The sequence below is a fragment of the Saccoglossus kowalevskii genome, chromosome 16, assembly GCF_978046115.1.
Source record: "Saccoglossus kowalevskii chromosome 16, keSacKowa6.1, whole genome shotgun sequence".
NCBI lineage: Eukaryota > Metazoa > Hemichordata > Enteropneusta > Harrimaniidae > Saccoglossus > Saccoglossus kowalevskii.
The window spans coordinates 7,306,815-7,321,193 of record NC_140656.1 but is presented as its reverse complement, the minus strand read 5'-3'; the positions used below and the strand labels follow the sequence as shown (position 1 = coordinate 7,321,193).

At 35.8% G+C, this 14,379-nt stretch overlaps 1 protein-coding gene across 2 annotated transcripts in view; it reads right to left on the bottom strand.

The window, feature by feature from the left end:
- LOC102807359 (uncharacterized) overlaps nucleotides 1-4,152 on the bottom strand; it is a 37,476-nt gene extending 33,324 nt beyond the window's left edge. Inside the window, exons 1-2 of one of the 2 annotated variants that reach the window (XM_085491691.1) lie at nucleotides 3,402-4,152; nucleotides 869-946 (exon numbers count right to left, since the gene is read on the bottom strand). In XM_085491691.1, the coding sequence (XP_085347817.1) occupies nucleotides 869-946; nucleotides 3,402-3,529 (206 nt within the window). In that variant the 5' untranslated portion in view covers nucleotides 3,530-4,152. The remainder of the gene's footprint in view (nucleotides 1-868; nucleotides 947-3,401) is intronic. The other variant, XM_078009454.2, reaches the window with a different exon arrangement.
- Nucleotides 4,153-14,379: the final 10,227 nt, after the last annotated feature.

The following is a 14,379-nucleotide window of genomic DNA, read 5'->3' as shown; positions in this document are numbered from 1 at the left end:
TTAATAACGTATGATATAGTAAGTCCTACTAATATTAATTTATGGTCGAATGTCCCATAATTAACAAAGGTTGTGTCACTAAAACTCAACTTGATTCAACTTAAATATATATTCAAAATACAATGTCATGCGCTCCATAACTGGCTAGTCAGACAAATGACCCCCAAATTCTAATTGTAGTGTAACAGACTTGCGATACCTAATGTTAAAATTTCAAAAACAACATGTAAACATAGGACACTCTGGACTACAGCGTTAAAGGATTGTTTTTCACACAATAGTTACAATTAGCAAACTACTAGTTCAAAAAACAGTAAATGTGATAAACATTGGACACCCACGGACAAGTTTATAGCAAGCTATACCACCTGTTGCACATAGCAATGACATAACGTGTTGTCACAGGAACAAATTAGGAATAAGCAAATACACAAACAAATAAGATTAAGCCACATTAAATCAACATTTTTGTGTTCAGAAATGCATAATACAATACATTGAGCTTTGCTATCAGGTTACCATGGAAATGCATTAAAGTTGCACTCTGAGCATTATAGAGCTTTATTGGGGTCTTGGTAATAGATTTTGTATTAAGTGACATATTTATGGTATGAATTTGTGCCCAGGATTCTGCATTGTTTTGAATTATTGTGGCCGCAGCCATTCAAAACAGCAGCAAACATTTGTGAATGTTGGAACACTATTCCAAAGCATTAATAATACAAATTTGAACAATTAAATGGGAAACCCAAATTATCAACAGCATTTGGACTCATGAAAAACATTGAAATTTAAAACGTAATATGGAAACAAACCTCAGAATCAAACTTACAGGCCATGATGATGTAATATGAGATGGACTACTTACCTCACAACTACTTTAATACTGCTATCCTCAGATTCATCTTGGACAAAATGAGCATCTGGAGCCGAGGTTAATGAACTCCTGTAAGAGTAAAAGAGAGTTTAAATTATTCAGTCAGTTCTGAATATCACATCACAGTCAGCAAAGCTGGAGAGTTGTATACAGTAGACGTTATTTTTAGACAAAATTGTTCTCAGAAATGTTATTTTTCATCGACTTGCATGTACAACCTAGACTAGAAACACATGTATTTCTAAAGTCTATGCTAATATCATCTATGTATATGTAATAATAAAACACATGTTGATAAAAATAAAAATTCATCAAGAAATATGATATTTTGATCAAGATTAATAATTTAAAATGGACCTAATCAATTTCCTTGGAAACCATTTCATGATACCTGGAAGAAATGCTTTAATATGCAAATTGTTTCTATAATTTAAATTTCAGTAGTACATTTCATATGCATAAATAATATGAGGCATTTTTAACCCTTCACAAAAAGAGGCTACAAATTTTTTTTTAAAGGAAAAAAAATGATATGTCTCAGCACATCATGTTTTCTTTAACATGACAGGACCAGAGACAATATTTTTTTTTGCATAATTTTGTTCACAACTTTTTTGAATAAAATAATTTGTGAAATGTTGTGAAATGTGTGTATTTGCTCCCATATGTAATGTAAGAAATAAAATAGTCCTTATGGAACCATAGTACTACGATAGTATGATACAGATTACTGTAAAACACATTGAAATAGCTACATGCAATTTTAGTGAATTGGATCCAATGCACAAATTAACAGAATCTTAATTTAAAGGACGGTAGTCGTCGCGCCACGGCTAGTTCGATATGGGACTCATAGCGACGTACACAACGCATGTAAAACAATTGTTTCTCATTGTGAGGGTATACTTTTTTTTAAATTAGCGAAATAACAGATTAGATAAATTAGCTAAAATGACATGCTAGCTAAAACGACATATTTTACAGTACCCTTTATATAAACTCAAGTGTTTGTCAATGCAATTTTATGATCATCTCATTATTTTCTTGATTGAAAAGGACAGGAAAAATCAATTTTATTGCCAGCTTAATGAGAGTGATTCAAATCATTAACAGGAAGCTTTGAGCAGCATTTTGATGTAATTTATAGTGTTACTATAAATATAATGGCTATAAGGAGAAGTATCCAATTGACAAGTGTGTCAAGCAGGTGTCCTGCACAGCCATGTGTTCAGGTGGACTATATGTTGTTCTGATCAATAAAGGAATATGAAATACTCTTCCTGAAAAGTTTTGCCCTCAAAGGACTGTGATATAAATGGGTTGAAGGAGGCGTGTTCACAGCTTCAATATCATGCTGAGCTGTGGGTGTCCGTCAATAACAGACTGCATTTTATATTTATTAAATATTGAAACAACCAAACACAGTTGTGTTGTTTTGCATTACATTGCTTTCACATTATTTATGTCATTTTGACAATACAGAAGTGCTTCACCAAGACATCTAGGATGACCAGTCTCTACAAACTACAGCATGGAGATTCCAGCCAGGTTCTAGCCTTTTAATTATGACTGTCATAAAAAGAGGGTGTAGTACCCGACTGGCTTCATAGCTGTAGATACTAATATATATTTTAGTAAGTTACTTTTTGGGAGTCATAACATTTTGATTTCTGGCTCAATCTAGGCAAAAGCAGTTTGGCATTTGCAAGAGCTTAAAGGCTATGTCCAGTCAAGTCTAATCTCAAAGCAAACTTACTTACTGGATTAAAATTATAATGGAAAACAATTGTATAGGGCAGTTGTGTGTTTAACATCATTTGACTAATTGAAGGATTTTGTTATTGTCTTGGGGACCACTGTAGTAAATCATTTTGCCTAATAGCCACCAGGCATAAACACTGAAGGTGCTATCGTCAAGTACTAGTACATAGTATACATAGTTCAAGTAGATGCTTTGGGCTCAAAATGTGACAATAGTATTGCCCTGGAGAACAATATGAGACACACCCAGGAGATTAGAAAGTTATTACCTTATTATACTGATGTCTGTACTAATACTACCTTCACAAAGCAAAGCACACTCTATTATTGTGGATGATTCACACAGTCCCAATAGTCACGGTCAAGTTGTAAAGCTAACTTGAATAAAGTACAGTAACTATTTATAATGTTATGGGATGTGAACACCATGGACTCGAATTCAAAAACCATATTTCTAAATTATGAATATAATTTTAAAAGTTTATGTAATTTCAAATACTGTCAAAATGGCTGAATAAAAATTAAGCCATTTCCACAAATAGGAAAATATCAATGTTATTTTGGCATAAGGCCACAACTTTGTCGTCACTGTGTAAACACTATTTGCAGTCAAGCGTGCCTAAATTCTAGTTCCACATTTGACCGCGGTCGTTGCTGCAGACGATGAAATAACGGTAAAAAAAAATCGTTCAGAGTTAAATATATTTTAACAGTAAACAATTATATTTGATAATGAATTATTGATACAAATCGTAAGACATACCGAGTTGAATGTTGAGAGAGACCCGATAAAGTATTTACTCGCGTATCTGCTTTTTCTGACGTAGGCTCTGCCGTGTCACTCAGTGGCGAATCTGTGTTGTCTGACTGCGAGTCCATGTTTACCTTCATAACAAGGAAAATAGTGGTGGATGGTGATATTCAAAACTGCCACGACCTAATCTACTGTGAATTAAACTTTTCTTGCGATAATATAAATGTCATGTTTTTATACGCGTGTCGTGCAGTTGTCCTTGTTTTCTCTACCAAACGACGACATGATGGCGGCTCGTGCCAGTCGTCACGGTGACACAACAGCAAATAATTCTGACACACTTGTGGCAACTGCTACCCCATAGTCGACACAGAAGAAAAAGATTTGTAGCACTGGATCCTTACAATTTTGTCACAGAATTGTCAAACTGTCATCAAATCCCGGCCTAAATCCAAGTTATTTTGCACAACTGTTTTGGACAAACCCGACTTCGAAACTCGACGCGTATTTGTACTAAGTTACCAAATGGAGAATAAACAAAACCCGTCGCAGATCGTTCACCAGTAGCCAGATCAAGTCTCCAACTCGTCAATAGATGCACTAGTAAATTTTCGAAACTCGATCGATTCCGTAAACGCCAACAACACGGTTGGCTTATCCCTGCATGACCTCGACTGGCTAAATCTTCGGCACGTCTATTAAAGCTCAACAGATTCTAAAATTTATGATAAAAAGTCACACTCGAACGATGTTTCACAGCACCGACGAACTGGCCCTGGCACAATTCAGAGATAAAATTGCGTAAATGATACAACACTATAGACTACTAACTCGGCTCAGCATGGATAGTTTCGTGTTGACATTAAGAGAGGCGGTTTCGATGATTAGTGTTGAGCTCTGATTCCAGCACCGCGACCATCGACGATACCATGTATACTACCTCACGCGCTAGACGTAAAGAGCGAGGGTCAGTTCTATGTGATGAAAATATCACTCACACTGAAAGCAGGGCTATGTCGTAATGCAACGACATCAGTTCTGTTCAATCTTGTCTCCGTGTGATTAAACACAGACATTCACATGAATATATCACGTTGGCCAAATTTATTGCACATATTTTTGAACCCGCTCCCCTTTCTCCAAAATAGAATGACCTGAAGATGCATTACACTTGCTCCATTTGTTCAAAACTTCCACAGAGGCAAGAGAATGAACACCGACACGACTGGTTTTCACAATGATTCCTTGAAGTCGGTGAGCCAAAAATGCTTACCCACACACAACCCTTTTCATGGAGCGATGTGTGTGTTTTTTTTTAATTATTTTAAAGGAGTAAATCCAGGCAAAAATGAACCGACTGAATGAAGTAACCAAATATTTTTGTTGTTTTGATTGAACTTACTAGTCGATGACCTACGCTGTTTAGAACGCGTATAGACTACTGGTATATTTGCTTCCAAGAACAGGTTGTGTTCCCGTGCACTATGATACTGTGAACGTATAATAATTTAATCTCACTAGTTTTATAATACTGGGTTTTTTATTTGATTTTATAGATTTGTCAGTGAAACCACGAGCGAGTTCTTAAACCCAGTGAATAAATACTGCAGTTACAGTACATCCATTGCGACCATACTAATCATGTTGTATTCGATTACAAGCGACGCATAATCACATTAAGGGGGATATCAGATTTACATCATCATCACAGTCAGTCGAATGTAAAACTAGCGGCTTCGTGGCTTCCCCTAGCAAATATTCGTAGAAAAATCGAGCTAGCTGTTGAGGGATAGAAAACCCAAGCAGAGTGTATACTGTACAATCTAAGCTGTAATCGCTGTAATTTGCAGCAAAAATAAATTGAACAACAAATCTTTATGCATAAGAGTAACACATTTAGGCGTTTATCAAAAATATATATATATACATGTATATTTTTTAATTTTAAGATCATTGGCACCAATTAGTGGTGAATTAACGTACGGTGAAATTAACATATTAGCAAGATGAAAGCGAATCAATTTGTTGTTTATCTTTCTTCTATATAGTATATGGTTTATATATAAGTTCATTTTGGTATTTGTTGTTCAGCTTGAATAAAACACGTTATATTAGTTACATAATTAACCGTAATTAGATGTAATTCGTTCCGCACTCTACCACGCCTTTGTCATTTTACTGTAATATAGTTTGTATATTCGCCTTCTACAATGTATGATGTAAATTTATTGATTACTGTCAATGTTATGTAAGTATTAGAGTTGCTTTATTGCGAGGACACTGTATTGTACGTTAACCTGTTGTCAACCCCGATAATGTAGTATCCATTGAAGTTTATTGAGGGAGGTTTTGAATTCTAATTTGTCACCTTAATATAAGTGACAACTTCGGCTTCAGTATTGATTGAGTGTTAAATAGGTTGCATTTAAAATCGATACTGAACAGAATGACGGGGTAAATAATGAAATGGTAATGGTACTGACGGACGACTTTAAATTTATGTTCTGAAGTGAATTGAACAGTGAAAAACATATGCAGTATTTGCTACTATTACCCCTTTCTTATAAACGGCGCCCTCTAGCGACGCGTGTCTGAGACGATAAGGCGTTCAAAGCCATTCAAAGCATCGAGGTCGTTTTGATTTGTTGCCGTCTTAAGTAGAGAGATTTTACTATATTCTGGATAACGAACGATTACACAACTAAACACTAAGGCCGTTTTAAACGATATTGCCTTCACCCATATACTAGTACGTCACTTTGACGTCACAGAAACGATATGTCACTAGAGGGGGCAATTTATAAGAATGGTCTAATATTTGGACAGTTTTCACGAAACTTTATGTTTTCACTTGGAATATATAATTGCCACACAATAATTAATAGTATTAAAATAACATGACAGTCACTATAAACATACACGTAACCCCAAAACAAACTCTCCCTGGGGTTGTTAACCTGAAAAATGGGTAGGTATATGTATGTACAATGGTTCTGTCCCGGAGCAAGATCCTGTTTCGTTCTGCTTTTGTGATTTAAAATCTGGCTTAAGTTGCTCGAGTTAAAACCAGAGTTGATTTGCATAATTACAACCCAACCCCTTCCAAGAAAAACGGTTTTCTTAGTATACAACAAACTTTCGGAGCAACATGCTACTGTTTCTCTCTTAGGTACCCGGTAACCAATAGCTCAACCTACCAAAGTGAGTGCAAACCCAAACCCCTCTTACACACACATGCACACAGACTTTTCCCCCAGATTGTACAATGCGAAATTTGCGATGGTCGTACTATATCACTCGAGCAATTTAACGGGTTAAATTACGCGTATCTCTGCCAATATCACGTGACACCATTGGTCCGACTACTAGTATGTCGCATTCAAGTTCTCTTGGGACCATTTGTTTGTATGTACGAGACAGTGACCGTGCGCTTCATTAGCCAATTTTCAACAAGGCTACAAGTTGCCGACGTATTCAGGACAGAATATCAACTTCAAATGCACCAAACCTATTGGTCGAGCATGTCGCAAACGTGACGCTTGACCTGGTCCGACCTTTACACTTGAAAAACTTATTTAATTGAACAAAAATCGCCCGTGGGCATCATCGCCAAATTAGAAAAGAAAAGCAAACACAGGCAATTAGCCGTGAAGATAGTCCTTGTGTGGGGTTTATAGGTCCATGGTTCTGGTATCGCTATAGAAGCATGGGTCCACAACAAATTAGGCAATGCTCAAGTTGGCTTCTTTTGAATCATTTTACTCATGGTCCAGACCTTGGTTTATTGCTTTTTCGCACAGTTTCGTAAACTTTGGACCACCAGCCGCGGGTCATGGACCGTGACAGTCCCGCGAATGTCGTCGTTGCGACACGTCGTGTTCCATACCATGGGTCCCATGCATGTAAAACATATTCGACCTCCATTCATTCATCAGCGTGGTCAAATTTGGGTCAATACTTTACAGGTATTGTACGTCAAATGAACATTTTGGTAAGTTGGGACAGGCTACTGTAGTATGGACACATAGCACAGTAAAGAAAATGTTGTAATTGGGGTTACATGGTTTGACGTCAGTGCACAATCCCTCAATGCACAGTGTTGAGGGACTGTGGTCAATGCTAGCAAAGTGTGAACTTAAAACCCAGAGAATATGCTCAAAACAGTGAAAATGAACGGTTTTAGTATATCTCCATATTCACTAAGAGAAAAACATAGAGATTAATGAAAAAAGCGAGAATACAGAGCAATGCAAGAAATTTTACACAATATACTTACGTTGTGTATTGCGGTCTCTTCATTTTTTGTTTGGCATCTCGGTTCCTCGTTGATGAAACTGTCACCCTCGCCGCCACTTCGTGAAAGTGATTGCGAAGTCGTATTCTCTCAGGACTTATCATTAACGAAACAATATGTCGGTTAACAGAATCGGGCAATATTGACATAAACCAATGTCATAATAATCGCGACTAGTGCATGCGTTGGTTGCTGTCACGCTTTTGTCATATAGTGTTGTCTTTTACATGTTAGCAGCATATACCGAAGGAGTGAGTAAACATGAATATTATAATTGTACAAATTAGAGTGTTTTCATTATTACTCGTGTGGTGGCCTGGTGACGGCCCTCCGCGTCCGTGTTTTATAACTATTACTGCTCTCCTATCGTCTTGATATCAATCGATACATGCACTAACATTACATACTTGTAAACCATTGGCTAGAACACAGTCATATGCACAGATCGCAGTATATACCCGCTGAATAATCCACGGCACCAAATAATGCATGTGTTATCGGCTGGCTGGTTTTCCTAATGTCAATTACGGCCACGTGATCAGTCGTGTAACGTAGAATTTCCATCGAAATGCAATCGATTACAACATCCGAACTCAGTCATGATGTAACCATCACGCTTAAATAACTCCAGACTACATAGAGCAGCGATAAAGCTACGGTGTGACGGTCATAAACATTAACATTTTGTCAACAGTGCGTCGCCATTGTCGGATCATGCAACTAGAAAGCGTAGAGACTAAGTCCTCCTTTCGTTTCCACCGAATTAAGCCAGCGGGATAAAGCGAGTGGGAATATCATGTTTTCTGTATGAACTATACAAGTTCTTTCGCTCGACCTACGCGACACGTAATTACTAACACGTTAGATCATCAGTAAGAAACCAATCACTCTTTCTCTTCAAGTAATTCACGTGTGTTATCCTAACAAAACAAGCTTATACTAATTATATTACAGTTACTCTTATCGTATCTGCCGTTTCTCTCTCGGTCGATTTAGAATTGATTTTTGTGAACACACGTGGTAACGTGGCAACTTGTTGGGTTTGAGAGCGAGCGGCCTCTGCCACAATAGTCGCCTTTGTCGTGTGTTTGCTATTATAAGAACCCCCTTAAGTCAAAGCACTTTGGGTATATTGCCATCTATTCACAATACTGTATTGACAGAAGTCTAAGTATTTCCGCACAGGGGAAAATATACGGATATTGTGTAAGCAGCCAAACGTTTAGGCGCGATTATTGGATACATATGTTTGCTTGTAAACAGTAAGAAGTAGATGTTTTTTTTTTATGTATGGTGGATTGTAATGCAATTGTTACATGAACACAGAATCGGAATATTTTGTTAAGACTTCGTTATTAAAGCGAGTCGGTTTAAGGTAGAGATGCAGTTTACCTGACAGGTATTTTAATTAGTTTATTAGGAAACCAAGATGACCTCTCTTGTCCACAAAACTATATAGTTTTGGAAAGCTTATTGTATGAATTTTAAAATTTTGTTATTGTTTTGTTTTGTTTTTATGGACACTGTAGTTTGAAATATGCACAAAAATTTGCTTTTTTGGTCAAAAGTGATTTAAAAAAAAAAAGCTTCTAAACCATGCTTCTGTTTCCTGTCAAAATTGGTTTATGGGTACATCTGTTTACTGTGAAGAAAGTTTCACTGCTTCAAGTTTATGCATAAATTCACACTCAGGCTAGTTGTCTGTACGATTGTTGTAACACTGTTCAACCAAAAACAATGCCCCGACGGCGTTTTGAAGATAAACACATTGTCAATCATTTGTGAAAATTTCAAAACAAAGGGTCAAAGCGTCTAGGAGCTATTTTTTTTAAAGTTCTGAGATGTACACTAAAAGAAGCTGAGATAATTGCTAATTTGCATAACAATTCACTCAGTAAGAACTTTGCTAATGCTCATAATTAAAATGGCTGTAACAGTTCCAAATTTAAATGTATTATCGCTTTGTTAAAAATTAAATACAGTGCATAATATGGAGATCCCGTCATTTCTTTTCTTCACCATGTTTCGTTTTTATTATTTATGTACAGCCTTGCTAAATCTTGCTAAGCATTCACAATTTTAACAGTCTATAGCCAAGACTGTTTGGATAATAAAAAGCAAAAAAAAAATAAAAAAAAATTCACTCCCAAGTGCCCACGAACCTGCAACTCTACCTTAAACGATAATATTACCCCCAGCTTCCTCCGTCTGTTTCTCCGCTTCGCTACCGAAAATATTTGTATACCGGATTTTCGGTAGCGAAGCGGAGAAAAATACGGAGGAAGCTGGGGTAACGATAATATATGCCAGACAGATAAATGTATTAATGAATGGGTATTAGCATACTTGTGTAACCATGGCAATGTCTATTTGGCTAGTAACAGTTTTCATAAAAAATAGTTTAGTATTACACCCCCATGGATATGGTGTATTCCATCATCATCCAAACTGTGCCATACTAAGTACGTGGTTATGCTAAGAAAATGAGAAATGAGTACGGAACGAACCATTAACGCTGGTGGTGGTGGCAGAGTTAACGCGTCTTCTCCGCGCAAGTCACAACATTCGGGTTTACATTTTGATGCTAAGGATTGTCGAATGCACGAAAACAGCCAGTATTTTGAATCATATTTGTTTTGTTTATATTGAGACGACTAAGTGTAAGCCAAGCGCATTTTACACATGAAAAACGATTTTTCAGGAATGTTATATATTTTCAGAAAGATTATTAGGACAACCCGGCCATACAAAATAATCAATCGCCAATTTTGATCAATATCGCTTTTCTGAGACGTGAAGCTGTTCTATCGAATTATTTTCTGTACTGTATCATGGCGTAAGACAGGGAAGTAATACTTATTCGCTGAGTATAAGGGTGATCGTGGCCGTTTGTCTCAGAAAAGTGTTGACTGTTATCTGTGATCGAACAACGGAGGAACTAAAAACTACGACATATTGACATTTCTATGTAAACTCGTTACAGGAAATTGCTTCGTTCGTCGAGAGGGGGGTCTGAACAGATGCGAAACTGCGAGGACGAGAGGACGATGTTATTACGAGAGCTTAAACAAATTGGTTGGTGAATGCTACTTATAGTATTATTTTAACTGTAAAAATCTGTTTATATTTTCACGATATGTTTTAACGTATTCCTAATGGGGGGATTACATTTTAGAACCACTGCTGTGATATGTACTATTCCCATTTGTGGTTGGTCTATTCAGAGAGTATAGGTTGCATTGAGCCCTATTTCCCCCTAATGTAATTAAATCTAGTAAAATATCTCATAAAAGTTTGGAGAATATTTTAGTATACTAGTTAGTACATGTGTAGTTTGTGTTGCTGTGCCGATCGGGACACTCTAAATAAATGAGTTATGGCGTATGTCTTTTTTTTATTTTTTTTAAATTTTAATTGATACTACGATATGCCTCAAATAGATGTGATTATAGACTTATGTAGGCAGAATTCCCCGATCAGCGGTTTCTGATCGAAACTTATTTGTACACCGGATTGATCCATTTTGCAATATATTGTACTTTCGTTCAATATAAAGATGATTGTGGTGGATTCATTTGAGTGAATGGCGGTATTAGAAAAGTATGTATGTTGAGATCATATGCCATATTTCAAACTGTTATTTGGTGACATGTGTAGACGTTTGTTTGCGAAATTCGCCTTGCTGATACTTCTGGAATACCAGTATATTCAGTAGAATATCGACTGTTATGTTACGAGGAAATGAAAAGGCTTTGAAATAACGGATAAAAATGCCACCAACTTTTCTATAAATCGCGCCCTCTATCGCTGAAATGCTTCTCAAGATAAATGATGGGTGACACGAAGACCGTTCAAAACGTCGTTATCGTATTTGATCTGTAGTAATATCCCGGGAGTAAAATTTCAATATTTGTGAGAGATTTTTACTATGTACTATATCATCATATACACAGTGGTCGATTTGACTACTTGCACCCATTAGAGGCGCGATTACCGGAATAGTTACGGAGGGACTGTGCAATAGTGCATCATACTTTCCTACTGCAAACTGAAATCAACAAGTGTATTGGAAAATACGTTTCAGCTATAGTCAAGATTTCATCAACGGCCCGCACAGTCTATTCAAGTTAATGTGACACCGACATGAAACAAATTGAAGAATACAGATTCAATTCCTTTTATGGTAGGCCAAGTTTGGTGGCAATAACCATTGAAAATGTCTATATCCCAGTTTGTATACAAGGACGTATATTCTCATGTCACACAGTAATTTCACTTAAAAATGAACTTTTAAATTGAACAAATATATATATATATTTCATTAAAGACACGTTCACAAATACATTTCTGATTCTTAAAACGATTATTTTGTACTCATCTCGTAAGTGGACCACGTGTATAATCGACAGAGATGGCGCCTTTGTGATAATACATTTGTATTTACTAAAATAAATGTTCATTGGTAAAACAAACTCATGATGGCGAGTTCTTTCATTCATGTTCTCAGAGAAGAAAGATAAACAGAGAGGGCGCTCTTCAGCACTTGGCTGGTCAAGAATTTCGCATGTCCACAAGAAAAGGTACTTTTTCGACATTGCAACTGCAACAACTGTACTTCTATAGATTAATTATCTGGTTGTGATATCAGAAGTAACTTAAAAATCATTAAGCTTGGAAATAACAATATATCTGTACACACTTTTAAAGAACCGATTGCTTATTCGTCAGGGTCGCAAGAAAACATACATACGATAACACATACGCGAAGTCAACTATTCAATAAATTGTCTACCAAGTCCGATGAAAATAACCATTTATTCAGAGAAGAAGTAATTGAAATTTCGCATACTCCACTTTTGCATTTGAACTGACTTTCTCTCGGCAGGGAGCATACCATCTTTGCTTTACCAATTTAAGAGATCACACCTACTATAATCGGTGTTATTGCGATTTGAAATAGAGTAACGGCAACATATTTCTATAATGCAAACGTTTAGTTGATTTTTTATCTGTGGATGTCGGTCAATAATAAATACAGTTTACTGAGGTTTGTTATGTTCAGAGCTGCCTAACTAAATTAGTACGTTCTGTCACTGACGCGTTTCGTCGCTAGAGGACGCAGTCTATTGTAACGGTGTATTAACAGCACAGCACTACAAATGTAGAAGAATACCATTAATAGTTTTTTTTATTTCACTTTCCACTCAATGGATAATCAACTTTTTATCAGTATTATGTAGTCCATCATCTTGATTATTCAGTAAAGGATTATGGGTGAAGTATAAAATCATTGCCACTGTTGTGACAGATTAAATGATTACATCTATAAATTCAAAAGTAGGACTTAAAAATGATTGAAATCTTAAAGTAGAAGCCTAGTCACAATTTTGACAAAATTGGTCATAAATCGCATGACAATGTTCATTAGTTTATTATGTACAATCATGAAGCTAATGTCGCATGGTACAATGAAATAGCATTATTTTGTGTGTTACAGTTATGCTTTTTGAGAAATATGTCCTAATATTTCTTGAAAATTGTTATTTTTAGAACAATTCCATAGAACACAATGTTAAAGAAAAATTGCATTTTTTGACACTTCTTAAAACCCAGATTTTTGAAATAATAATTCAGAACAAAAAGTACTCCATCATTAACAATATATGATTTTTTTCAGCCTATGTCACCAGGCTAAATTTTGAGATATTGCATAATATTTCTACTTGTGGTAAAAGTGTTATAATAGTGTCAAAATGGAGACTTTCCACTGAAATACAACCATCAATTTCTCGAAAAAAAGGCTGGTGACCCCCAACTTTTTTTTAGGTCAACATCCTTATATTGCCTTGGAGTACAATTTATTACAAAATGAATTAATTCTGGGTTTTTTAATTTGAGTAGGCTTCTACCTTAGGGACAATGTCAAAAGATCGATGTCGGATAAAAAACTATTTGCTTTAGTTTTGGGGTGGGAGGGTTTTGACCTCAAAAAGTTTCCATCCTATAAAAACGATTTATTTTTTAATGAAGTCAAAAAAATCTTGGAGTATCTGTATTCTTTTTTTTTACATCCAATCATGTACAAAAATAACAGAAAATGAAAAAAAACAAAACATCCAAGATGAGAAAAATGGTGCGAGTGTAATATGTGTTTTTCTTTGTTATTGGCGCATTTGTAAAATCTTTTTACACCCACCTGCTATGCAATACTACTGTCCGATTATCAATTTGTATTTAATGGTGAATGTAGTCTGACGCCATAATCAATATTTATCAATTGAGTTTCAGTGAGGGGTAGGGGAAAAAACTAAAGGAATTAAGTTTTTTATCCTACATTGAACTTTTGATGTTGTCCCTTAAAACATGATACCATACATAAATATAAAATAGTTGTCTTGGCAACAAAACTGAAAATATTAATTTTTTAACTTTTCTACCAAATACTCAATTTTCTACAATTTATTGATGAAAGTAGGTTACTGGGGTATTTATAATTCATCTAGGAGCATCCTTAAGGAGAAAATCTTTCACTTTTCAATTAAGATTAAAATTATTAATTTTGGTCATGCATTTAGGTCATTCATTCATAATTACTGTCCATATAAACATATGAACAATGACAGGGTTATAGGTGTCTAGTTAAGCAAACATTGTGACCTTGTCTGAAAACAGCAGTACATACAAAGCGAGAGG